General features: G+C 44.7%; 1 protein-coding gene across 2 annotated transcripts in view; it reads left to right on the top strand.

Annotated features, from left to right (window-relative positions):
• The window catches only part of LOC129867628 (ras-related protein Rab-6B-like), a 169,198-nt gene that overhangs the window by 113,901 nt on the left and 27,595 nt on the right, over positions 1–27,702 (top strand). Inside the window, exons 3-6 of one of the 2 annotated variants that reach the window (XM_055941150.1) lie at positions 9,107–9,160; positions 9,636–9,762; positions 12,320–12,431; positions 27,182–27,275. In XM_055941150.1, coding sequence (XP_055797125.1) covers positions 9,107–9,160; positions 9,636–9,762; positions 12,320–12,431; positions 27,182–27,275 — 387 coding nt within the window. The remainder of the gene's footprint in view (positions 1–9,106; positions 9,161–9,635; positions 9,763–12,319; positions 12,432–27,181; positions 27,276–27,702) is intronic. The other variant, XM_055941151.1, reaches the window with a different exon arrangement.

The following is a 27,702-nucleotide window of genomic DNA, read 5'->3' as shown; positions in this document are numbered from 1 at the left end:
ATGCCAGGTTGTCTGACATAGCTTTATTGATGCCAGGTTGTCTGACATAGCTATATTGATGCCAGGTTGTCTGACATAGCTACTGATGCCAGGTTGTCTGACATAGCTATATTGATGCCAGGTTGTCTGACATAGCTATATCGATGCCAGGTTGTCTGACATAGCTACTGATGCCAGGTTGTCTGACATAGCTATATTGATGCCAGGTTGTCTGACATAGCTATTGATGCCAGGTTGTCTGACATAGCTATATTGATGCCAGGTTGTCTGACATAGCTATATTGATGCCAGGTTGTCTGACATAGCTATTGATGCCAGGTTGTCTGACATAGCTATATTGATGCCAGGTTGTCTGACATAGCTATGTTGATGCCAGGTTGTCTGACATAGCTACTGATGCCAGGTTGTCTGACATAGCTATATTGATGCCAGGTTGTCTGACATAGCTATATTGATGCCAGGTTGTCTGACATAGCTACTGATGCCAGGTTGTCTGACATAGCTATATTGATGCCAGGTTGTCTGACATAGCTACTGATGCCAGGTTGTCTGATATAGCTACTGATGCCAGGTTGTCTGACATAGCTACTGATGCCAGGTTGTCTGACATAGCTATGTTGATGCCAGGTTGTCTGACATAGCTACTGATGCCAGGTTGTCTGACATAGCTACTGATGCCAGGTTGTCTGACATAGCTATATTGATGCCAGGTTGTCTGACATAGCTACTGATGCCAGGTTATCTAACATGGCTACTGATGCCAGGTTGTCTGACATACCGTCACCAACACTGGTAGAGAGTAGATATATCATGACAGATGCCACTATTGACAGACCTGATATGGATGTTTTCACATATAGGTCCACCTCCCCTTTTTCATACCGTTAAAGAGGAGCGAGATAGCATAGTGACTATTGCTGAGATCCCTGAGATGCCTGCTGTTAACGAGCCAGATATTGTATTCTTCATATTCTAGATACAACCGCTATTAAAAAATATGACCTTTACTTTCGATTCATAAACCGCCCAGCTAGCTAATGACGCATTGTGTTGTATTTCGGGAATAAATCTCTTTCCTGCTATTAGAACTGTTCTGTTGCCCCTCTACCTAGTGGGGCGGCCGGTTAGCGTTGTGGTTAGAGCATTGGGCAAGTAACTGAAAGGTTGCTAGATCGAATCCCTGAGCTGACAAGGCAAAAATCTGTCGTTCTGCCCTTGAACAAGGCAGTTAACCCACTGTTCCTAGGCCGTCATTGAAAATAAGAATTTGTTCTTAACTGACTTGCCTAGTTAAATTAAGGTTAAATAAATAAATATATATAAATAACCTCCTCACGCAGCTGTCATTGGTTGAGTGGGCCATGCATTCAAGAGCAGGAAGCTGTGCCCTGCGTTCTTTAACAATGATGTGTGAATGTTTAATAATTAAAATAGGTTATGAATTATTCTGCCGGCTGGAGTCTGTTCCTACAGCTCAGAGTTCTATCTCTCTGTGCAACATTCTATATTTAGAATGGGTTGGAGAGGGAGTCCAGCTCTGCCATTGAAAATGTAATACCCTAACAACTCTGTGTCTTTCTCTAATTTTGAGGAATACAAGTGTTTTATCTGTTTTCATCCTTCATTTTTCATGACAGTATTTGGTTCACAGATTATTTGTAATATATTTGCTCTTTCATGATGGACTGTAGATTTTTCAACCTGATTTAAACAGCTTGATAGAGTCCTTACCTCAGCATTTTTTTTTCATATACAGTTGAAGTCGGAAGTTTACATACACTTAGGTTGGAGTTATTAAAACTCGTTTTTCAACCACTCCACAATTTTCTTGTTAACAAACTATAGTTTTGGCAAGTCGGTTAGGACATCTACTGTGTGCATGACTAAAGTCATTTTTCCAACAATTGTTTACAGACAGATTATTTCACTATCACAATTCCACTGGGTCAGAAGTTTACATACACTAAGTTGACTGTGCCTTTAAACAGCTTGGAAAATTCCAGAAAATGATGTCATGGCTTTAGAAGCTTCTGATGGGCTAAATCACATAATTTGAGTCAATTGGAGGTGTACCTGTGGATGTATTTCAAGGCCTACCTTCAAATTCTGTGCCTCTTTGCTTGACTTCATGGGAAAATCAAAAGAAATCAGCCAAGACCTCAGAAAAACGGTTATATACCAAGTGTCACGTTTGTGTGTCGAGACGGAAAAAGACGCAGAGTACGTAGAGTTCCACATATTTATTATGAAGTGAAACTTAGAAAGAACAAAACAAATAAATCAATAAGCTAACAATGAAATGTGACTACGCGGTGCACATGCACAAAATAATATCCCACAAACACAGGAGGGAAAAACAGCTACTTAAATATGATCCCCAATTAGAGACAACGATTACCAGCTGCCTCTAATTGGTAACCATACATATACATCATACATATCACCAACATAGAAATAATAACCTAGAACCCCACATAGAAATAATAAACTAGAATACCCCCCAGTCACACCCTGACCTACTTCATCATAGAGAAACAATGGCTCTCTATGGTCAGGGAGTGACAACAAGTCTGGTTCATCCTTTGGAGCAATTTCCAAACGTCTGAAGGTACCACGTTCATCTGTACAAGCAATAGTGCGCAAGTATAAACACCATGGGACCACGCAGCCGTCATACCGCTCAGGAATCTCTGTCTCCTAGAGATGAACGTACTTTGGTGCGAAAATTGCAAATCAATCCCAGAACAACAGCAAAGGACCTTGTGAAGATGCTGGAGGAAACCGGTACAAAAGTATCTATATCCACAGTAAAACGAGTCCTATATTGACATAACCTGAAAGGCCGCTCAGCAAGGAAGAAGCCACTGCTCCAAAACCGTCATAAAAAAGCCAGACTACGGTTTGCAACTGCACATGGGGACAAAGATTGTACTTTTTGAGGAAATGTCCTCTGTTCTGATGAAACAAAAATAGAACTGTTTGGCCATAATGACCATCGTTATGTTTGGAGGAAAAAGGGGGAGGCTTGCAAGCCGAAGAACACCATCCCAACTGTGAAGCACGAGGGTGGCAGCATAATTTTGTGGGGGTGCTTTGCTGCAGGAGGGACTGGTGCTCTTCACAAAATAGATGGCATCATGAGGTTGTAAAATTATGTAGATATATATCCAAATGGACAATGACTCCAAGCATACTTCCAAAGTTGTGGCAAAATGGCTTAAGGACAACAAAGTCAAGGTATTGGAGTGGCCATCACAAAGCCCTGACCTCAATCACATAGAACATTTGTGGGCAGAACTGAAAAAGTGTGTGTGAGCAAGGAGGTCTACAAACCTGACTCAGTTACTCCAGCTCTGTCAGGAGAAATTGACCAAAATCCACCCAATTTATTGTGGGAAGCTTGTGGAAGGCTACCCAAAACGTTTGACCCAAGTTAAACCATTTTAAAGGCAATGCTACCAAATACTAATTGAGTGTATGTAAACTTCTGAACCACTGGGAATGTGATGAAAGATATAAAAGCTGAAATAAATCATTCTCTCTACTATTATTCTGACATTTCACATTCTTAAAATAAAGTGGTGATCCTAACTGACCTAAAACAGGGAATTTTTCACCAGGATTAAATGTCAGTAATTGTGGAAAAACTGGGTTCAAATATATTTGGCTAAAGGGTATGTAAACTTGAACGGTATATATTTTTTCAAATTGAACCTTTACGTAACTAGGCAAGTCAGTTAAGAACAAATTCTTATTTACAATGACGGCCTACACCGGCCAAACCCTAACCCGGGATGAAGCTTGGCAAATTGTGAGCCGCCCCTACGGGACTCCCAATCATGTCCGGTTGTGATACAGCCTGGATTCAAACCAGGGTATCTATAGTGACGCCTCAAGCACTGAGAAGCAGTGGCCTTAGACCGCTTCGCCACTCGGGAGCCACACATTTGAGGTGTTGCTACTCTCTCTTTTCACGTTCAAACTAGAGACAGTCAGGTTACAGGGAAAGTCTAGTTATCTGGCTGTGGAAGGGTGGAGGACAGGGAGTATGTAGGAGGTAGTCGTGTTCCTGACGCCTTGAGTCTGAGTGGGTCTTACTGTCCGTCGCAGTGGTTGGCATTGCCTGGGTAACCGGATCGTGATCAAGCTGCTGATGCCCAGTTCAGTCTGAGTGTGCATGCCAGGTAGGGGTCACTCCGCTAGGGAGAGACTCTAGGCCTCAGCTCCAATGCTGCAGACTTATCTGACTCTAGGCCTCAGCTCCAATGCTGCAGACTCCTGAACTGCAGGATCCAATGCTGCAGGCTCTAATGCTGCATGCTCTATAGGCTGCAGACTCCTGAACTGTAGGCTCCAATGCTGTAGGCTCCAATGCTGCAGACTCCTGAACTGCAGGCTCTAATGCTGCATGCTCTATAGGCTGCAGACTCCTGAACTGCTGGCTCCAATGCTGCATGCTCTATAGGCTGCAGACTCCTGAACTGCAGGATCCAATGCTGCATGCTCTATAGGCTGCAGACTCCTGAACTGCAGGCTCCAATGCTGCAGGCTTTAATGCTGCAGGCTCTATAGGCTGCAGACTCCTGAACTGCAGACTCCAATGCTGTAGGCGCCAATGCTGCAGACTCCAATGCTGCAGGCTCTATAGGCTGCAGACTCCTGAACTGCAGACTCCTGAACTGCAGGCTCCAATGCTGCAGGCTCCAATGCTGCAGACTCCAATGCTGCAGGCTCTATAGGCTGCAGACTCCTGAACTGCAGGCTTTAATGCTGCAGGCTCTATAGGCTGCAGACTCCTGAACTGCAGACTCCAATGCTGTAGGCGCCAATGCTACAGGCTCCAATGCTGCAGGCTCCACTAGCTCCAGGGCTCACACACACTGATGGGATGATTAGAAATCAATACTATAAGACTTGTGGATTATTGTTAATGATTTTTTAATGGACCCCATTCCTATTTACAACACATAACGTGTGATTGTTATAGCATTGTTCAGTGATATAACGACACATTTAGAGAAAATGGACTATTGCTGGTATTTTAGCTTTACAGAGTTTTGTATGGTTTCCATGTGAATTCATATTAATTGATATGGACAACAAGATTTAGTAATCATTCAATAAAGAACATACAATACAGAAGGGTTCAGTCAGACTTCTACTGTACTGGGTTCAGTCAGATATCTACTGTACTGGGTTCAGTTAGATATCTACTGTACTGGGTTCAGTCAGATATCTACTGTACTGGGTTCAGTCAGATATCTACTGTACTGGGTTCAGTCAGATATCTACTGTACTGTACTGGGTTCAGTCAGATATCTACTGTACTGAGTTCAGTTAGATTTCTACTGTACTGGGTTCAGTCAGATATCTACTGTACTGGGTTCAGTCAGATATCTACTGTACTGGGTTCAGTCAGATTTCTACTGTACTGGGTTCAGTCAGATATCTACTCTACTGGGTTCAGTCAGATATCTACTGTACTGGATTCAGTCAGATTTTTACTGTACTGGGTTCAGTCAGATATCTACTGTACTGTACTGGGTTCAGTCAGATATCTACTGTACTGTACTGGATTCAGTCAGATATCTACTGTACTGGGTTCAGTCAGATATCTACTGTACTGTACTGGGTTCAGTCAGATATCTACTGTACTGTACTGGATTCAGTCAGATATCTACTGTACTGGGTTCAGTCAGATATCTACTCTACTGGGTTCAGTCAGATTTCTACTGTACTGGGTTCAGTCAGATTTCTACTGTACTGGGTTCAGTCAGATTTCTACTGTACTGGGTTCAGTCAGATTTCTACTGTACTGGGCTCAGTCAGATATCTACTGTACTGGGTTCAGTCAGATATTCAGTTTAGTCACATGATTTCTCAATTTGCAGTACGTTTGCCAATCAGTTGTGCAGCCAGACTTATTTGCCATACCTTTTGCCTTGTCCCTCTCAACCATAACAATTTTTCAAATCAATCCACGGGGATTTAACTGTTTTTACAGTCATTTTCTTAATGGGTTCATGTTTATTAGTAACTGGAGTAAGCTATTTCATAAATGTGTCAAGTGCTGCGTCTGGTTGCTCCTCATTACACACCACAGAAGTTACAGCCACAATCACAATTAATAATAGTCAAGGAGTCAATGACTCCTGTGAGACATTTAATGTGAGACATTTAAGAAGCAGGCGGCGTAATCACAACCCCGACAATTTGAAATGTTTAATTAAACACCTGTTAAAAAAAAAAAAAAAAAGCCTGTCCCTTGGTTGAAGAGAGAGGTAGTGGCCTTGTCCCCATCCCTACTATTCATGTCCCTTGTGTAGTGTTCTGTGGGCGGACGGCCAATCAGATAATACCTCATATTTTGTAGTGTTCTGTGGGGGGGACGGCCAATCAGATAATACCTCCTATTGTGTAGTGTTCTGTGGGGGGGACGGCCAATCAGATAATACCTCCTATTGTGTAGTGTTCTGTGGGCGGACGGCCAATCAGATAATACCTCCTATTGTGTAGTGTTCTGTGGGGCGGACGGCCAATCAGATAATACCTCCTATTGTGTAGTGTTCTGTGGGGGGGGCGGCCAATCAGATAATACCTCCTATTGTGTAGTGTTCTGTGGGCGGACGGCCAATCAGATAATACCTCCTATTGTGTAGTGTTCTGTGGGCGGACGGCCAATCAGATAATACCTCCTATTGTGTAGTGTTCTGTGGGGCGGGCGGCCAATCAGATAATACCTCCTATTGTGTAGTGTTCTGTGGGCGGACGGCCAATCAGATAATACCTCCTATTGTGTAGTGTTCTGTGGGCGGACGGCCAATCAGATAATACCTCCTATTGTGTAGTGTTCTGTGGGCGGACGGCCAATCAGATAATACCTCCTATTGTGTAGTGTTCTGTGGGCGGACGGCCAATCAGATAATACCTCCTATTGTGTAGTGTTCTGTGGGGCGGACGGCCAATCAGATAATACCTCCTATTGTGTAGTGTTCTGTGGGCGGACGGCCAATCAGATAATACCTCATATTGTGTAGTGTTCTGTGGGCGGACGGCCAATCAGATAATACCTCCTATTGTGTAGTGTTCTGTGGGCGGACGGCCAATCAGATAATACCTCCTATTGTGTAGTGTTCTGTGGGCGGACGGCCAATCAGATAATACCTCCTATTGTGTAGTGTTCTGTGGGCGGACGGCCAATCAGATAATACCTCCTATTGTGTAGTGTTCTGTGGGGCGGACGGCCAATCAGATAATACCTCCTATTGTGTAGTGTTCTGTGGGGCGGACGGCCAATCAGATAATACCTCCTATTGTGTAGTGTTCTGTGGGCGGACGGCCAATCAGATAATACCTCCTATTGTGTAGTGTTCTGTGGGCGGACGGCCAATCAGATAATACCTCCTATTGTATAGTGTTCTGTGGGCGGACGGCCAATCAGATAATACCTCCTATTGTGTAGTGTTCTGTGGGCGGACGGCCAATCAGATAATAACTCCTATTGTGTAGTGTTCTGTGGGCGGACGGCCAATCAGATAATACCTCCTATTGTGTAGTGTTCTGTGGGCGGACGGCCAATCAGATAATACCTCCTATTGTGTAGTGTTCTGTGGACGGACGGCCAATCAGATAATACCTCATATTGTGTAGTGTTCTGTGGGCGGACGGCCAATCAGATAATACCTCCTATTGTGTAGTGTTCTGTGGACGGACGGCCAATCAGATAATACCTCCTATTGTGTAGTGTTCTGTGGGCGGACGGCCAATCAGATAATACCTCCTATTGTGTAGTGTTCTGTGGGGGGGACGGCCAATCAGATAATACCTCCTGTTATGTAGTGTTCTGTGGGGGGGACGGCCAATCAGATAATACCTCCTGTTATATAGTGTTCTGTGGGGGGACGGCCAATCAGATAATACCTCCTGTTATTTAGTGTTCTGTGGGGGGGACGGCCAATCAGATAATACCTCCTGTTATGTAGTGTTCTGTGGGGGGGACGGCCAATCAGATAATACCTCCTGTTATATAGTGTTCTGTGGGGGGACGGCCAATCAGATAATACCTTTCTGTTGTGTAGTGTTCTGTGGGGGGACGGCCAATCAGATAATACCTCCTGTTATTTAGTGTTCTGTGGGGGGGACGGCCAATCAGATAATACCTCCTGTTGTGTAGTGTTCTGTCGGCGAACGGCCAGTGACCAACAACCAGCTCATAGATGGAAGGTGTTGCCATGGTATTAAGGAGATACGGTTCTCATCAAGATATCTACTTAAATTTACAGTAATAAACACATGGAAGACTTAGTGAGAGACCTGTAAAAGCTTATTGTAACACTTTACTGTAGGTATCCTTATGAATGGATGATATTGTCTTTACTGTAGGTATCCTTATGAATGGATGATATTGTCTTCGTGTCTTTACTGTAGGTATCCTTATGAATGGATGATATTGTCTTCGTGTCTTTACTGTAGGTATCCTTATGAATGGATGATATTGTCTTCGTGTCTTTACTGTAGGTATCCTTATGAATGGATGATATTGTCTTTACTGTAGGTATCCTTATGAATGGATGATATTGTCTTCGTGTCTTTACTGTAGGTATCCTTATGAATGGATGATATTGTCTTCGTGTCTTTACTGTAGGTATCCTTATGAATGGATGATATTGTCTTTACTGTAGGTATCCTTATGAATGGATGATATTGTCTTCGTGTCTTTACTGTAGGTATCCTTATGAATGGATGATATTGTCTTCGTGTCTTTACTGTAGGTATCCTAATGAATGGATGATATTGTCTTCGTGTCTTTACTGTAGGTATCCCTATGAATGGATGATATTGTCTTCGTGTCTTTACTGTAGGTATCCTTATGAATGGATGATATTGTCTTCGTGTCTTTACTGTAGGTATCCTTATGAATGGAAGATATTGTCTTTACTGTAGTTATCCTTATGAATGCATTATATTTTGTCTACTTTCTATTGAGAGCAGCTGTAGGCTAATATTTTAACGTCGTTCATTTGATTCCGCTCCAAATCTTCAGCTTTTCTTCATTTTATTTGAATAATGTTGATCAACGTGTCTCTATTTTTTTTTCTCATTTCAGGCCACAATCGGAATAGACTTCCTGTCAAAAACGATGTACTTGGAGGACCGAACGGTAAGTTAGCTCAATCAAAAGGCTATTTTACTACCCTTCTAGTGTCGCCCCCCCCTCTGATCCCCAGTTGTCTCTCTGATCCCCAGGTGTGTCTCTCTGATCCCCAGGTGTGTCTCTCTGATCCCCAGGTGTGTCTCTGATCCCCAGGTGTGTCTCTCTGATCCCCAGGTGTCTCTCTGATCCCCAGGTGTGTCTCTCTGATCCCCAGGTGTGTCTCTCTGATCCCCAGGTGTGTCTCTCTGATCCCCAGGTGTGTCTCTCTGATCCCCAGGTGTGTCTCTCTGATCCCCAGGTGTGTCTCTCTGATCCCCAGGTGTGTCTCTCTGATCCCCAGGTGTCTCTCTGATCCCCAGGTGTCTCTCTGATCCCCAGGTGTGTCTCTCTGATCCCCAGGTGTGTCTCTCTGATCCCCAGGTGTGTCTCTCTGATCCCCAGGTGTGTCTCTCTGATCCCCAGGTGTCTCTCTGATCCCCAGGTGTGTCTCTCTGATCCCCAGGTGAGGTTGCAGCTGTGGGACACGGCAGGACAGGAGCGCTTCAGGAGCCTCATTCCCTCCTACATACGAGACTCTACTGTGGCCGTGGTGGTTTATGATATTACAAGTGAGTGGGGATCACACACACACACACAGACACAGACACAGACACAGACACATATATACATTGACACACACACACATATATATATACACACACTCACACACACACATATAGACACACACACACACAGACACACTGCGACACACACACACACACAGACAGACATACACACACACAGAGACACACACACACAGACACACATATAGACCCACACACACACAGACAGACACACAGCGCGACACACACACATACACACAGACAAACATACACACACACAGACACACATATAGACACACACACACACAGACAGACACACAGCGACACACACACACATACACACAGACAGACATACACACACACAGAGACACACACACACAGACACACATATAGACCCACACACACACAGACAGACACACAGCGCGACACACACACATACACACAGACAAACATACACACACACAGACACACATATAGACACACACACACACAGACAGACACACAGCGACACACACACACACACACACAGACAGACATACACACACACAGAGACACACACACACAGACACACATATAGACCCACACACACACAGACAGACACACAGCGACACAGACACACACACACAGACAGACATACACACACACAGAGACACACACATATTGTATGCTGTCCTTGTTATGACTGGAATCGGGACCCACTGTTTTACAGGGCTGATATATTGTTCCACCGCTGTAACTACCATGTCAATCACTTCCTGTAGATTTGATCAGGTTTTTATTCTCCATAATAAACTGGGACATCTGTGTTGTGTCAGGTCCCATTGAGGCCATCAGAGACAGTGGTTTAATATCTCTGTGAGGAAGAAGGAGCGGCCCTCTTTAGAATGTGCATACACACACCCACACACCCACACAGACACAGACACAGACACAGACACAGACACAGACACAGACACACACACACACACACACACACACACACACACACACACACACACACACACACACACACACACACACACACACACACAGACACACACACACACCATCTCATTTAAGACCTTACCCTGGGGGGTGAACCTAACTGCATTCTGGTGTGTCAAGGTCAAAACAAGTGTATTGATAGTATGAAATACTATCTGAGTAGAGGAGAGCCGGGACAAAGGTAACACTGGGCGAAAGTAACACAGTCATTTTCTCAGATAAGACAGGAGCTGGAATGACATGTTGTTGAGCTCCCTGCAACAACAACAAAAACAGCCCATCCGACCATGTTCCTCCGAGTTATTAACAAAAAAGTGTTTTTTAAGTGATGTAAGTTATTAAAAAACGGACCCTGTTTGGTTGTAGAGTTTTGTTTAGTTGTTTAAGGTTCCAAACATCATGTGTCAACCCATCTAGTGTCTAAATAACAGGCTTCAGGTGTCATGCTAGCTAGTCAGATGTCTTGCCTAGTTTAAATAAAGGTTCAGCAACAAAAAATATGTAAAACAAAATGTCATGCTAGCTAGTCAAGTATCATGCTAGCTCGTCAAGGATCATGCTAGCTAGTCAGATGTCTTGCCTAGTTTAAATAAAGGTTCAACAACAAAAAATATGTAAAACAAAATGTCATGCTAGCTAGTCAAGTATCATGCTAGCTAGTCAGGTGTCATGCTAGCTAGTCAAGGATCATGCTAGCTAGTCAAGTATCATGCTAGCTAGTCAAGTGTCGTGCTAGCTAGTCAAGTGTCGTGCTAGCTAGTCAAATGTCATGCTAGCTAGTCAAGTATCATGCTAGCTAGTCAAGTATCATGCTAGCTAGTCAAGTGTCAGGCTAGCTAGTCAAGTATCAGGCTAGCTAGTCAAGGATCATGCTAGCTAGTCAAGGATCATGCTAGCTAGTCAAGTATCATGCTAGCTGGTCAAGTGTCATGCTAGCTAGTCAAGTATCATGCTAGATAGTCTTTGGTTTTAGCCTGGGAGAAGATACAGGAGAGACGGGTGGGACGAAAGTAACACAATATCAACTGATCAATATTGTAAGGCAAAGTATTGTGGGAAGCATCTGCCTCGGGTGCCAAAGGTTGCATGTGCAAATACAGCGATAGAAAGTAAACATTTTGTTTTAAGGCTATCCCAAACCTTATCCCTTATCTTAACCATTCAGAGTTAATGCCTAACCTTAAGATTGCAGAGTCAATAACTAAACAAAAACCTAACCTTAAATAATTTGACATTTGGAAGAACTTTGAAAGTTGATGTTTGAGAAACATGAATGAACCTCTAATTCTGACGTGAGACTGTGAGAGCTAGTTGCATAAAAGTCTCTGTAGCTCCATTGATCTCTGAGTGATTAGAGGGGGAAAAAAACGAAAAGTGTTATTTTCGTCCCGGTTCTCCCCTAGTACCCAGCCCACTTGTACACCGTTAACATCAATATACACAATTCCATGTGTGTATATTGATCTTACACAGTATGTCTGTGTACGCTGTATGCTCAACCATTATTTGTCAAAACTCAACTTTAAACGAGATGATATTTGACCAACTACTTCTTTCTACTTCTGCTCTTCTTCAACAGATGTGAACTCCTTCCAGCAAACGTCCAAATGGATCGATGACGTCAGAACGGAGAGAGGAAGTGATGTCATTATCATGCTAGTTGGCAACAAAACAGACTTGGGAGACAAGAGGTAAAGAAGTGTTATATTCAGTCATGATTTCTGGCTGCAGCCTAAATATGCATCACAAATGTGCACCCTAGGGCCTGGTCAACAGTAGTGCACTATGAAGGGAATAGGGGGCCATTTGGGACACAGTGTTTCAAAGCACTGCTCCTGGACTACATTGCTTCCTTTTACTGGCCCGATTTCCATGGTTACGTCTGGTGCAGCGGTCCGTGTCCAATGTCTCTCTTCGAAAGGTCTTTGGGGTCTTTGGGGATCCAATCAAAACACAAGTTAGTTGCGACACTGTCAGTCTGTCTCTGCTCTACTTCAGAGTGACCTGGTGCCTCGTCACGCCTGAGCATGTTCAGAGAGAAGAGAGAAGAGAGAAGAGAGAAGAGAGAAGAGAGGAGAGAGAGAGAGAGAGAGAGAGAGAGAGAGAGAGAGAGAGAGAGAGAGAGAGAGAGAGAGAGAGAGAGAGAGAGAGAGAGAGAGAGAGAGAGAGAGAGAGAGAGAGAGAGAGAGAGAGAGAGAGAGAGAGAGAGAGAGAGAGAGAGAGAGAGAGAGAGAGAGAGAGAGAGAGAGAGAGAGAGATACAGAATAACAGAGATAACCATGGAAATATAAGCGGTGAGAGTAAGAAGACCGTAAACGCCGGGGGTAGTCAGTAAACGCCGGGGGTAGTCAGTAAACACCGGGGGTAGTCAGTAAACACCGGGGGTAGTCAGTAAACACCGGGGGTAGTCAGTAAACACTGGGGGGTAGTCTGTAAACACTGGGGGGTAGTCTGTAAACACTGGGGGGTAGTCTGTAAACACTGGGGGGTAGTCAGTAAACACCGGGGGTAGTCAGTAAACACCGGGGGTAGTCAGTAAACACCGGGGGTAGTCAGTAAGGTTGGTGTGTTGACATGGTGCAGTGTGTTAAGGCTGGTGTGTTGACATGGTGCAGTGTGTTACGGCTGGTGTGTTGTGTTAAGGCCGGTGTGTTGACATGGTGCAGTGTGTTAAGGCTGGTGTGTTGACATGGTGCAGTGTGTTAAGGCTGGTGTGTTGACATGGTGCAGTGTGTTAAGGCTGGTGTGGTGACATGGTGTAGTGTGTTAAGGCTGGTGTGTTGACATGGTGCAGTGTGTTAAGGCTGGTGTGTTGACATGGAGCAGTGTGTTAAGGCTGGTGTGGTGACATGGTGTAGTGTGTTAAGGCCGGTGTGTTGACATGGTACAGTGTGTTAAGGCTGGTGTGTTGTGTTAAGGCTGGTGTGTTGACATGGTGCAGTGTGTTAAGGCTGGTGTGTTGTGTTAAGGCTGGTGTGGTGACATGGTGTAGTGTGTTAAGGCTGGTGTGTTGACATGGTGCAGTGTGTTAAGGCTGGTGTGTTGACATGGTACAGTGTGTTAAGGCTGGTGTGTTGACATGGTGCAGTGTGTTAAGGCTGGTGTGTTGACATGGTGCAGTGTGTTAAGGCTGGTGTGTTGACATGGTGCAGTGTGTTAAGGCTGGTGTGTTGTGTTAAGGCTGGTGTGTTGACATGGTGTGTTGTGTTAAGGCTGGTGTGTTGACATGGTACAGTGTGTTAAGGCTGGTGTGTTGACATGGTACAGTGTGTTAAGGCTGGTGTGTTGACATGGTGCAGTGTGTTAAGGCTGGTGTGTTGACATGGTGCAGTGTGTTAAGGCTGGTGTGTTGTGTTAAGGCTGGTGTGTTGACATGGTGCAGTGTGTTAAGGCTGGTGTGGTGACATGGTGTAGTGTGTTAAGGCTGGTGTGGTGACATGGTGTAGTGTGTTAAGGCTGGTGTGTTGACATGGTGCAGTGTGTTAAGGCTGGTGTGTTGACATGGTGTAGTGTGTTAAGGCTGGTGTGGTGACATGGTGTAGTGTGTTAAGGCTGGTGTGTTGACATGGTGCAGTGTGTTAAGGCTGGTGTGTTGACATGGTGCAGTGTGTTAAGGCTGGTGTGTTGACATGGTGCAGTGTGTAAAGGCTGGTGTGTTGTGTTAAGGCCGGTGTGTTGACATGGTGCAGTGTGTTAAGGCTGGTGTGTTGACATGGTGCAGTGTGTTAAGGCTGGTGTGTTGACATGGTGCAGTGTGTTAAGGCTGGTGTGTTGACATGGTGCAGTGTGTTAAGGCTGGTGTGTTGACATGGTGCAGTGTGTTAAGGCTGGTGTGTTGTGTTAAGGCTGGTGTGTTGACATGGTGCAGTGTGTTAAGGCTGGTGTGGTGACATGGTGTAGTGTGTTAAGGCTGGTGTGTTGACATGGTGCAGTGTGTTAAGGCTGGTGTGTTGACATGGTACAGTGTGTTAAGGCTGGTGTGTTGACATGGTGTAGTGTGTTAAGGCTGGTGTGTTGACATGGAGCAGTGTGTTAAGGCTGGTGTGTTGTGTTAAGGCCGGTGTGTTGACATGGTGTAGTGTGTTAAGGCTGGTGTGTTGACATGGTGCAGTGTGTTAAGGCTGGTGTGTTGTGTTAAGGCTGGTGTGTTGACATGGTGCAGTGTGTTAAGGCTGGTGTGGTGACATGGTGTAGTGTGTTAAGGCTGGTGTGTTGACATGGTACAGTGTGTTAAGGCTGGTGTGTTGACATGGTGCAGTGTGTTAAGGCTGGTGTGTTGACATGGTACAGTGTGTTAAGGCTGGTGTGTTGACATGGTGTAGTGTGTTAAGGCTGGTGTGTTGACATGGTACAGTGTGTTAAGGCTGGTGTGTTGACATGGAGCAGTGTGTTAAGGCTGGTGTGTTGTGTTAAGGCCGGTGTGTTGACATGGTGTAGTGTGTTAAGGCTGGTGTGTTGTGTTAAGGCTGGTGTGTTGACATGGTACAGTGTGTTAAGGCTGGTGTGTTGACATGGTGTAGTGTGTTAAGGCTGGTGTGTTGACATGGTACAGTGTGTTAAGGCTGGTGTGTTGACATGGTACAGTGTGTTACGGCTGGTGTGTTGACATGGTACAGTGTGTTAAGGCTGGTGTGTTGACATGGTACAGTGTGTTAAGGCTGGTGTGTTGACATGGTGCAGTGTGTTAAGGCTGGTGTGTTGACATGGTGCAGTGTGTTAAGGCTGGTGTGTTGACATGGTGCAGTGTGTTAAGGCTGGTGTGTTGTGTTAAGGCTGGTGTGTTGACATGGTGTGTTGTGTTAAGGCTGGTGTGTTGACATGGTACAGTGTGTTAAGGCTGGTGTGTTGACATGGTACAGTGTGTTAAGGCTGGTGTGTTGACATGGTGCAGTGTGTTAAGGCTGGTGTGTTGACATGGTGCAGTGTGTTAAGGCTGGTGTGTTGACATGGTACAGTGTGTTAAGGCTGGTGTGTTGTGTTAAGGCTGGTGTGTTGACATGGTACAGTGTGTTAAGGCTGGTGTGTTGACATGGTACAGTGTGTTACGGCTGGTGTGTTGACATGGTACAGTGTGTTAAGGCTGGTGTGTTGACATGGTACAGTGTGTTAAGGCTGGTGTGTTGTGTTAAGGCCGGTGTGTTGACATGGTACAGTGTGTTAAGGCTGGTGTGTTGACATGGTACAGTGTGTTAAGGCTGGTGTGTTGACATGGTACAGTGTGTTACGGCTGGTGTGTTGACATGGTACAGTGTGTTACGGCTGGTGTGTTGACATGGTACAGTGTGTTAAGGCTGGTGTGTTGACATGGTGCAGTGTGTTACGGCTGGTGTGTTGTGTTAAGGCTGGTGTGTTGACATGGTGCAGTGTGTTAAGATGCTTCAAAACTCGAAATGACATCAACAGTAGACTGTAAGCCTATTTCAACAATATCTAAATACATTTCATGTTCAATCAACTGATTTCTATTTTTCTACTTGTAGGCTACTGTCTGTAATCTGTCTCAATATATTTTTCTATTTGTAGGCAACTGTCTGTAATCTGTCTCAATATATTTTTCTATTTGTAGGCTACTGTCTGTAATCTGTCTCAATATATTTTTCTACTTGTAGGCTACTGTCTGTAATCTGTCTCAATATATTTTTCTACTTGTAGGCAACTGTCTGTAATCTGTCTCAATATATTTTTCTACTTGTAGGCTACTGTCTGTAATCTGTCTCAATATATTTTTCTACTTGTAGGCAACTGTCTGTAATCTGTCTCAATATATTTTTCTACTTGTAGGCTACTGTCTGTAATCTGTCTCAATATATTTTTCTACTTGTAGGCTACTGTCTGTAATCTGTCTCAATATATTTCATGATGTGCCAAATCGGTGATATAGTGCATTTAAAATAGACCGCATCAATGTTTGCTGCTTTAGGTGGTAATATCTCTCTAGAAGCTAATCCGTGGTCAGTATTATAAAATAATTGAACACGTTTTATGGAAAGATTTGAATAGAGAAAGCTGATCCCGAGATCAGCTCTCCCTTTCTTTCGATCCGATCCGTATCGAGACACGCTCCAACGACGCGCTCAGTGACCGTTCTCTCGTGTTTTTGGGGAAACGCGTGTTACATCTTCAGACGTTGTAGGAAAGAAGCATCGTTAAAACAATAGTAAGCCTTAAATTCCATCGCTATGGAAACCGGGCCTTAGTCTCTTTCCCCCATTTTACAGTGATGGTTCAGTGTGAATGATCTGTCTAGAAACACACGGATTGTCATTGAGTGTTTACTGTCTGACAGCAGAGGCTGATTTTTAACCGCTACTTGAAACGTTTAACCGTTATTCTCAACCGGCTGGTAGAGCGTATTGACAGAGAATCTTGACAGTGAATCAATTTACAAGTTAGACTTTAACTTTGAGCACTAAAGGCTGTAAGAAAATTCAAAATCACTCACCAAAGATATTGGATAAAAGGCAGGAATTCATTTGGTGATCAATGAATATTGCATCATTCCTGTTAGAAGAGACCTTGAAGAGTAGGAATATGTAAATAAATGGTTAAAATATTTTTTTTAAACAGTCAGTTTATATCTCAGTAAAAGTATGGTATAACAAGAATAGGGTAAGTACATTTTCTGTTAAAAAATACTTTTGTGAAAATATGATTGAATTGTTGACAAGATACTATTTTATGCAACATACATGGGTTAAACCACTTTTTATATCCATGGGGTCAATTAATAAATATTCAGTCTTGAATATAACATACATGTATTACCTCAAAATGTAGTCTGAACATGATTGAAGGACCTAGATCATTTGAAATTCAAGAAAAACATTTTGGCGGAGATTGCACTATATACTGTACCACCTGAAAACACATTCATTTCAATGTAATTGCATACTCATGTTTGGACACTGACTTCAGTCCTCATTTAACAATGCTTTACCTACCTTATGAAAGCCATTGAAGCAGACCTAAAGTAAATGATGCAATGTGTTTAGGATTAGCTAAAATGCTAATTGCCATTCTGATGTGGAATTGCTATGGCGCTCTTATGCCTTCTCAATCGCCTGGTAGAGATCTGTAATTTCCAAATGAAACATAGCATTTGTAAAAATAAAAAATAAAGTGTGGAAGTCTTATTTAAGTTGTTAGTAATAAGAATTCAAGGTTAAATCATTATAATTTAATTCCTTTATGCACAAATATTGATATAATAACCATTAAATTGAAGTTGAAGTCAATTGAAATTGGACTTGGAGTCAACGCGATGGTGTTTGACGCTCCCATTTCACGACCCAGGAAAGCGTGCAATTTATTAGGATACAGATTAAATAAATGATGATGAACTTTACAAGGTGGTGAAAGCGCACGTCGATGAGTTTGACGCTCCTTGCCAATAAATATTGAGATTCTTATTCTGGTGACATGATGATCGATCCTTGGCTGCCTTTTGACAAATAGAAAATAATCTCATGTAGACTAGCCTACCCGCACTGTATCTGCCAGCTGTTGACTAGAGCACACATGACAAGACAAGAGGAGGCACATTTGCTATTTTTAACACAACAGTTCACTATCGGTAGAGTTGAAAATGTGTTGTTTATTTGAGACAAGAAAACTTATGCGAAAAAAAAGTACATTTTATGGGCACTACCTCACCGTGCACTGCTTTTTATCTGCAACAAGTATGTTTGGTAGAAATACTACAGGCGGGATAGATTTTAGAATAGTCACATGAAAATCTGTCGTCAATTTGATGGAAAATTAGGTCCGGTCTTGTATGGATGGAAACCTAGCTCCAGTCTTGTATGGATGGAATCCTAGCTCCAGTCTTGTATGGATGGAAACCTAGCTCCAGTCTTGTATGGATGGAATCCTAGCTCCAGTCTTGTATGGATGGAAACCTAGCTCCAGTCTTGTATGGATGGAAACCTAGCTCCAGTCTTGTATGGAGGGAAACCTAGCTCCAGTCTTGTATGGCTGGAAACCTAGCTCCAGTCTTGTATGGAGGGAAACCTAGCTCCAGTCTTGTATGGAGGGAAACCTAGCTCCAGTCTTGTATGGATGGAAACGTTGCTCCAGTCTTGTATGGATGGGAACCTAGCTCCAGTCATGTATGCTTTTAATTCTTGTGACTGTCCCTGAATTCTCATTTTCCCCCTCCCTCCCCTCCCTCCCTTCCCTGAATCCCCAGTTCCCCCCCTCACTCCACTCCTTGAATCCTCAGTCCCCCCCTTCCTCCCCGAATCCCCAGTTTTCCCTCCCTCCCCTCCCTCCCAGAATCCCCAGTTCCCCCCTCCCTCCCAGAATCCCCAGTTCCCCCTCCCTCTCCTCCCTCCCAGAATCCCCAGTTCCCCCCTCCCTCCCCTCCCTCCCAGAATCCCCAGTTCCCCCCTCCTTGAATCCCCAGTTCCCGCCTCCCGTTTCTCCCTCCCAGAATCCCCAGTTCCCGCCTCCCGTTTCTCCCTCCCAGAATCCTCAGTTTCGCCCTCCATCCCCTCCCCGAATCCTCACTTCCCCCCTCCCTCCCCTCCCTGAATCCTTAACCCCCCCTCCCACCCCTGTCAGAATCCTCAGTTTCCCCCTCCCCCCATTTAATCTCCCTTCTACATCTGAGGAGTGTCACAAAAATTCATCATATTTCAGTGGGAGTATCTGATACTTGGAGAGAGTGCATGGAAATGGGACCTAAAATGATATGTGCATGCAATCCGTTTAGACAGACAGTCTTAGACTGATAAAGCTGGATGCTAGGTGTTGCTAAAGGTCGTATGTCACTCGTACGCTCTCTCAATGCATATGATCATCAATATTGAGATCTGTGTAGAAATGGGGGCGTGATCTGCTAGCATCTAAAGCAGAGAATAATCACATTCACATTGGGACAGAAACATTAGTCTGTGTGGCTTTGACCTCGCCAAAAAGTAATACTACTGAATGTATGAGTGATAAGCTTGATCTCCTCCCTCCGACAGAGAGACAGGATGCAGAATGCTCTGTCTGCATCACGAAAACTCAGCATTTGATTTTCGTCTGATCCTTCTTTTGTTGATTTATTTGTCCTTTTGCTTTTGGAAATCAGAACCCTAACAAAGCATTCAAAAAAGACAAAGATGTATGACCATGTTCCTGAGGTCAACCAAACATGCAGTGGTCCTTGAGAGATGAACCAGAACTCTAACAGGGAGTGAAGTTGACTGACTGACTGACTGGCTGACTGGCTGGCTGACTGGCTGACTGGCTGACTGGCTGACTGACTGACTGACTGACTGGCTGACTGGCTGACTGACTGGCTGGCTGACTGGCTGGCTGACTGACTGGCTGACTGGCTGACTGGCTGGCTGGCTGACTGGCTGACTGGCTGACTGGCTGACTGGCTGGCTGGCTGGCTGGCTGGCTGACTGGCTGACTGGCTGACTGGCTGACTGGCTGGCTGGCTGGCTGACTGACTGGCTGACTGGCTGACTGGCTGACTGGCTGACTGGCTGGCTGCTGACTGACTGACTGACTGAGTATCCTCTGTCTCTGTGTGTCTGAGGGGTACTGTGACAACGTGGACTAGTCTAGGATGCTAGTGATGAATCTTCTGTGTTGGATCTCTGGGACTCTGGCTGCTTTTAGAGACAGATTAGAGTGTGTTCTCTGTCCTGATGGAAGACTGGTGCGATGGGGTTTATCGGTAGAGAGCTGCCTGCCAGGACTGGTGGGGGTGTCTAGAAAGCTGTTTTTTTGCACGGTGGTAATGATAATGCTACTGTAGATTCTTGTTCTTCTTCCTATTCTTCTTCTTCTGTATGCAGTGGACCTGCCAAGCTAGGCTAGGCCTATGTCTTATGACAAATATATACAGTTGAAGTCGGATGTTTACATACACTTAGGTTGGAGTTTTGTTTTTCCAACCACTCCACAAATTTCTTGTTAACAAACTATAGTTTTGGCCAGTCGGCTAGGACATCTTCTTTGTGCATGACACAAGTTATTTTTCCAACAGTTGTTTACAGACAGATTATTTCACTTATGATTCACTCTATCACAAGTTTTAATACACTAAGTTTACATACACTAAGTTGACTGTGCCTTCAAACAGCTTGGAACATTCCAGAGAATGATGTCATGCCTTTAGAAGCTTCTGATAGGCTAATTGACTAATAGGCTAATCAGTTGAGTCAATTGGAGGTGTACCTGTGGATGTATTTCTAGGCCTACCCTCAAACTCAGTGCCTCTTTGCTTGATATCATGGGAAAATCAAAATAAATCAGCCAAAACCTCCACAAGTCTGGTTCATCCTTAGGAGCAATTTCCAAACGCCTGAAGGTACCAAGTATAAACACCATGGGACCACGCAGCCGTCATACCGCTCAGGAAGGAGACGCGTTCTGTCGCCAAGAGATGAACATACTTTGGTGCGAAAAGTGCAAATCACTCCCAGAACAACAGCAAAGGACCTTGTGAAGATGCTGTAGGAAACAGGTACAAAAGTATCTATATCCACAGTAAAACGAGTCCTATATCGACATAACCTGAAAGGCCGCTCAGCAAGGAAGAAGCCACTGCTCCAAAACCACCATAAAAAAACAGACTACGGTTTTCAACTGCACATGGGGACAAAGATCGTACTTTTTGGAGAAATGTCCTCTGGTCTGATGAAACAAAAATAAAACTGTTTGGCCATAATGACCATCGTTATGTTTGGAGGAAATATGGGGAGGCTTGTAAGTCGAAGAACACCATCCCAACCGTGAAGCACAGGGGTGGCAGCATCATGTTGTGGGGGTGGCAGCATCGTGTTGTGGGGGTGCTTTGCTGCAGGAGGGACTGGTGCACTTCACAAAATAGATGGCATCATGACGAAAGAAAATTACGTGGATATATTGAAGCAACATCTCAAGACATCAGTCAGGAAGTTAAAGCTTGATCGCAAATGGGTCTTCCAAATGGACAATGACCACAAGCATACTTCCAAAGTTGTGGCAAAATGGCAACAAAGTCAAGTTATTGGAGTGGCCAAAGCCCTGACCTCAACCCTATAGAAAATGTGTGGGCAGAACTGAAAAAGCGTGTGCGAGCAAGGAGGCCTGACTCAGTTACAGCAGCTCTGTCAGGAGGAAAGGGCCAAAATTCACCCAACTTATTGTGGGAAGCTTGTGGAAGACTACCCGAAATGTTTGACCCAAGTTAAAAGGTTTAAAGACAATGCTACCAAATACAAATTGAGTGTATGTAAACTTCTGACCCACTGGGAATGTAATGAAAGAAATAAAAGCTGACATGCATACTAAACCCTCAGAGGACATCCATACTAATCCCTCAGAGGACATGCATACTAAACCCTCAGAGGACATCCATACTAAATCCTCAGAGGACATGCATACTAAATCCTCAGAGGATATGCATCTAAACCCTCAGAGGACATGCTTACTAATCCCTCAGAGGACATGCATACTAAACCCTCAGAGGACATGCATACTAAACCCTCAGAGGACATGCATACTAAACCCTCAGAGGACATGCATACTAAACCCTCAGAGGATATGCATGCTAAACCCTCAGAGGACATGCATACTAAACCCTCAGAGGACATGCATACTAAACCCTCAGAGGACATGCATACTAAACCCTCAGAGGACATGCATACTAAACCCTCAGAGGACATGCATACTAAATCCTCAGAGGACATGCATACTAAACCCTCAGAGGACATGCATACTAATCCCTCAGAGGACATCCATACTAATCCCTCAGAGGACATCCATACTAAACCCTCAGAGGACATGCATACTAAACCCTCAGAGGACATGCATACTAAACCCTCAGAGGACATGCATACTAAACCCTCAGAGGACATGCATACTAAACCCTCAGAGGACATGCATACTAAACCCTCAGAGGACATGCATACTAAACCCTCAGAGGACATGCATACTAAACCCTCAGAGGACATGCATACTAAACCCTCAGAGGACATGCATACTAAACCCTCAGAGGACATGCATACTAAACCCTCATGCATGTAAATACATATAAAGCAGTAGTAAATACAGACGGGGACTGCGCCCTCAATGACATGTCATTCCTTACATAGTGCACTACTTTTAACCGTAGCCCTTTGGGTTTCCCATTTGGGACGCAACCAGGCTGTGCTGTACTGAGGAGAACCAAGAAGACAGGCTGGTTACATCACCATGCAAGCCTGCCTGTCTGTCTGTCTGTCTGTGTCTGTGTCTGTGTCTGTGTCTGTGTCTGTGTCTGTGTCTGTGTCTGTGTCTGAAGACTACTGGCTGCCTCTGGTCTGTGATATAGACACAGTGGGTTTTAGTTACCAGTCTGGGCTGGATGGTCTGTGATATAGACACAGTGGGTTTAGTTACCAGTCTGTACTGGGCTGGATGGTCTGTGATATAGACACAGTGGGTTTAGTTACCAGTCTGGTCTGGATGGTCTGTGATACAATGGGTTTAGTTACCAGTCTGTACTGGGCTGGATGGTCTGTGACACAGTGGGTTTAGTTACCAGTCTGTACTGGGCTGGATGGTCTGTGATATAGACACAGTGGGTTTAGTTACCAGTCTGGGCTGGATGGTCTGTGACACAGTGGGTTTAGTTACCAGTCTGGGCTGGATGGTCTGTGATATAGACACAGTGGGTTTAGTTACCAGTCTGGGCTGGATGGTCTGTGATACAGACACAGTGGGTTTAGTTACCAGTCTGGGCTGGATGGTCTGTGATATAGACACAGTGGGTTTAGTTACCAGTCTGGGCTGGATGGTCTGTGATATAGACACAGTGGGTTTAGTTACCAGTCTGGGCTGGATGGTCTGTGATATAGACACAGTGGGTTTAGTTACCAGTCTGGGCTGACTGGTCTGTGACACAGTGGGTTTAGTTACCAGTCTGTACTGGATGGTCTGTGATATAGACACAGTGGGTTTAGTTACCAGTCTGGGCTGGATGGTCTGTGATATAGACACAGTGGGTTTAGTTACCAGTCTGGGCTGGATGGTCTGTGACACAGTGGGTTTAGTTACCAGTCTGTACTGGATGGTCTGTGATATAGACACAGTGGGTTTAGTTACCAGTCTGGGCTGGATGGTCTGTGATATAGACACTGTGGGTTTAGTTACCAGTCTGGGCTGTGCTGGATGGTCTGTGATATAGAGACAGTGGGTTTAGTTACCAGTCTGTACTGGGCTGGATGGTCTGTGATATAGTGGGTTTAGTTACCAGTCTGTACTGGATGGTCTGTGATATAGACACAGTGGGTTTAGTTACCAGTCTGGGCTGGATGGTCTGTGATATAGACACAGTGGGTTTAATTACCAGTCTGGGCTGGATGGTCTGTGATATAGACACAGTGGGTTTAGTTACCAGTCTGGGCTGGATGGTCTGTGATATAGACACAGTGGGTTTAGTTACCAGTCTGGGCTGGATGGTCTGTGATATAGACAGTGGGTTTAGTTACCAGTCTGTACTGGATGGTCTGTGATATAGACACAGTGGGTTTAGTTACCAGTCTGGGCTGGATGGTCTGTGATACAGACACAGTGGGTTTAGTTACCAGTCTGTACTGGGCTGGATGGTCTGTGATATAGTGGGTTTAGTTACCAGTCTGTACTGGGCTGGATGGTCTGTGATATAGTGGGTTTAGTTACCAGTCTGGGCTGGATGGTCTGTGATATAGACACAGTGGGTTTAGTTACCAGTCTGGGCTGGATGGTCTGTGATATAGACACAGTGGGTTTAGTTACCAGTCTGGGCTGGATGGTCTGTGACACAGTGGGTTTAGTTACCAGTCTGTACTGGATGGTCTGTGATATAGACACAGTGGGTTTAGTTACCAGTCTGTACTGGATGGTCTGTGATATAGAGACAGTGGTTTAGTTACCAGTCTGGGCTGGATGGTCTGTGATATAGACACAGTGGGTTTCTCTACCAGTCTAGGCTGGATGGTCTGTGATATAGACACAGTGGGTTTAGTTACCAGTCTGGGCTGGATGGTCTGTGATATAGACACAGTGGGCTTAGTTACCAGTCTGTACTGGATGGTCTGTGATATCGACACAGTGGGTTTAGTTACCAGTCTGTACTGGATGGTCTGTGATATAGACACAGTGGGTTTAGTTACCAGTCTGGGCTGGATGGTCTGTGATATAGAGACAGTGGGTTTAGTTACCAGTCCGGGCTGACTGGTCTGTGATATAGACACAGTGGGTTTAGTTACCAGTCTGTACTGGATGGTCTGTGATATAGACACAGTGGGTTTAGTTACCAGTCTGTACTGGATGGTCTGTGATATAGACACAGTGGGTTTAGTTACCAGTCTGTACTGGGCTGGATGGTCTGTGATACAGACACAGTGGGTTTAGTTACCAGTCTGTACTGGGCTGGATGGTCTGTGATATAGACACAGTGGGTTTAGTTACCAGTCTGTACTGGGCTGGATGGTCTGTGATATAGACACAGTGGGTTTAGTTACCAGTCTGGGCTGACTGGTCTGTGATATAGACACAGTGGGTTTAGTTACCAGTCTGTACTGGGCTGGATGGTCTGTGATATAGTGGGTTTAGTTACCAGTCTGTACTGGATGGTCTGTGATATAGACACAGTGGGTTTAGTTACCAGTCTGTACTGGATGGTCTGTGATATAGACACAGTGGGTTTAGTTACCAGTCTGGGCTGGATGGTCTGTGATATAGACACAGTGGGTTTAGTTACCAGTCTGGTCTGGATGGTCTGTGATACAATGGGTTTAGTTACCAGTCTGTACTGGGCTGGATGGTCTGTGACACAGTGGGTTTAGTTACCAGTCTGTACTGGGCTGACTGGTCTGTGATATAGACACAGTGGGTTTAGTTACCAGTCTGTACTGGATGGTCTGTGATATAGACACAGTGGGTTTAGTTACCAGTCTGTACTGGGCTGGATGGTCTGTGATACAGACACAGTGGGTTTAGTTACCAGTCTGTACTGGGCTGGATGGTCTGTGATATAGACACAGTGGGTTTAGTTACCAGTCTGTACTGGGCTGGATGGTCTGTGATATAGACACAGTGGGTTTAGTTACCAGTCTGGGCTGACTGGTCTGTGATATAGACACAGTGGGTTTAGTTACCAGTCTGTACTGGGCTGGATGGTCTGTGATATAGTGGGTTTAGTTACCAGTCTGTACTGGATGGTCTGTGATATAGACACAGTGGGTTTAGTTACCAGTCTGTACTGGATGGTCTGTGATATAGACACAGTGGGTTTAGTTACCAGTCTGGGCTGGATGGTCTGTGATATAGACACAGTGGGTTTAGTTACCAGTCTGGTCTGGATGGTCTGTGATACAATGGGTTTAGTTACCAGTCTGTACTGGGCTGGATGGTCTGTGACACAGTGGGTTTAGTTACCAGTCTGTACTGGGCTGGATGGTCTGTGATATAGACACAGTGGGTTTAGTTACCAGTCTGGGCTGGATGGTCTGTGACACAGTGGGTTTAGTTACCAGTCTGTACTGGGCTGGATGGTCTGTGATATAGTGGGTTTAGTTACCAGTCTGTACTGGATGGTCTGTGATATAGACACAGTGGGTTTAGTTACTAGTCTGGGCTGGATGGTCTGTGATATAGACACAGTGGGTTTAGTTACCAGTCTGGGCTGGATGGTCTGTGATATAGACACAGTGGGTTTCTCTACCAGTCTAGGCTGGATGGTCTGGTCTGTGATATAGACACAGTGGGTTTCTCTACCAGTCTAGGCTGGATGGTCTGGTCTGTGATATAGACACAGTTTGATTAGCTACCAGGCTGCATTGTGATCAAAATTGGGTGAAAATATAATATATTTTCAATGTCTTTTGCTCTGTGCTGGCTGGGTTGTGTAGTCAGCCTAGCAGGATACTGTAGTCTCTTCACCATACCATTTGACTTTACTGGGTGTTCTTTGCCTAGGCAAATTTTATCAGTGTTTGTAAACGCATGTGCTAGATTTTGCCAGCCCGCTAATGTTCAACTGTAGTCCCCTCTTTCCATTCTGTGCACCTGACACTCTCCCTTTCTCACGTTCCCAGGAACAACATTTCATAGTAATAGGCAGTAGTTAGTACATTGTTTTCAGGCCACAACACCATCGATCAGCTTCACCATAACTTAATAATGAACGATGTTAGATGTGCTGTTGGGAGAGTGCTGGCAGACAGTGCTGCTCAGTGTGGCTGGCTGTGGCTGTGGCTTGTTGTAGTCTGTAGACTACAGTACCTCCCCATTGTGCACAAACTGGTTGAATCAATGTTGCTTCCACAGAAAAAAAGCAATGTGATGACGTTGAATCGACGTGGAAAACTGATTAGATTTGCAAAAAAAAAAGTCATCAACGTAAAGTATTTTATTTTTTATCAGGTCACTGCTTATTTAAGATGTTGTTCAGTCTGTAGTTTGATGCGGATTCATGTCCTCTCCACCCTCCCAGGCAGATCACCATAGAGGAAGGAGAACAGCGGGCCAAGGAGCTCAGCGTCATGTTTATTGAGACCAGCGCCAAGACGGGCTACAACGTCAAACAGGTTAGTGTTTATTGAGACTAGCTACAACGTCAAACAGGTTAGTGTTTATTGAGACCAGCGTCAAGACGGGCTACAACGTCAAACAGGTTAGTGTTTATTGAGACCAGGGTCAAGACGGGCTACAACGTCAAACAGGTTAGTGTTTATTGAGACCAGCGTCAAGACAGGCTACAACGTCAAACACGTTAGTGTTTATTGAGACCAGCGTCAAGACGGGCTACAACGTCAAACAGGTTAGTGTTTATTGAGACCAGCTACAACGTCAAACAGGTTAGTGTTTATTGAGACCAGCGCCAAGACAGGCTACAACGTCAAACAGGTTAGTGTTTATTGAGACCAGCGCCAAGACAGGCTACAACGTCAAACAGGTTAGTGTTTATTGAGACCAGCGTCAAGACAGGCTACAACGTCAAACAGGTTAGTGTTT

This window comes from Salvelinus fontinalis, chromosome 12, assembly GCF_029448725.1.
Source record: "Salvelinus fontinalis isolate EN_2023a chromosome 12, ASM2944872v1, whole genome shotgun sequence".
Lineage (NCBI taxonomy): Eukaryota > Metazoa > Chordata > Actinopteri > Salmoniformes > Salmonidae > Salvelinus > Salvelinus fontinalis.
Note: the sequence above shows the minus strand (reverse complement) of the source record. Positions and strands in the feature narration are given on the sequence as shown.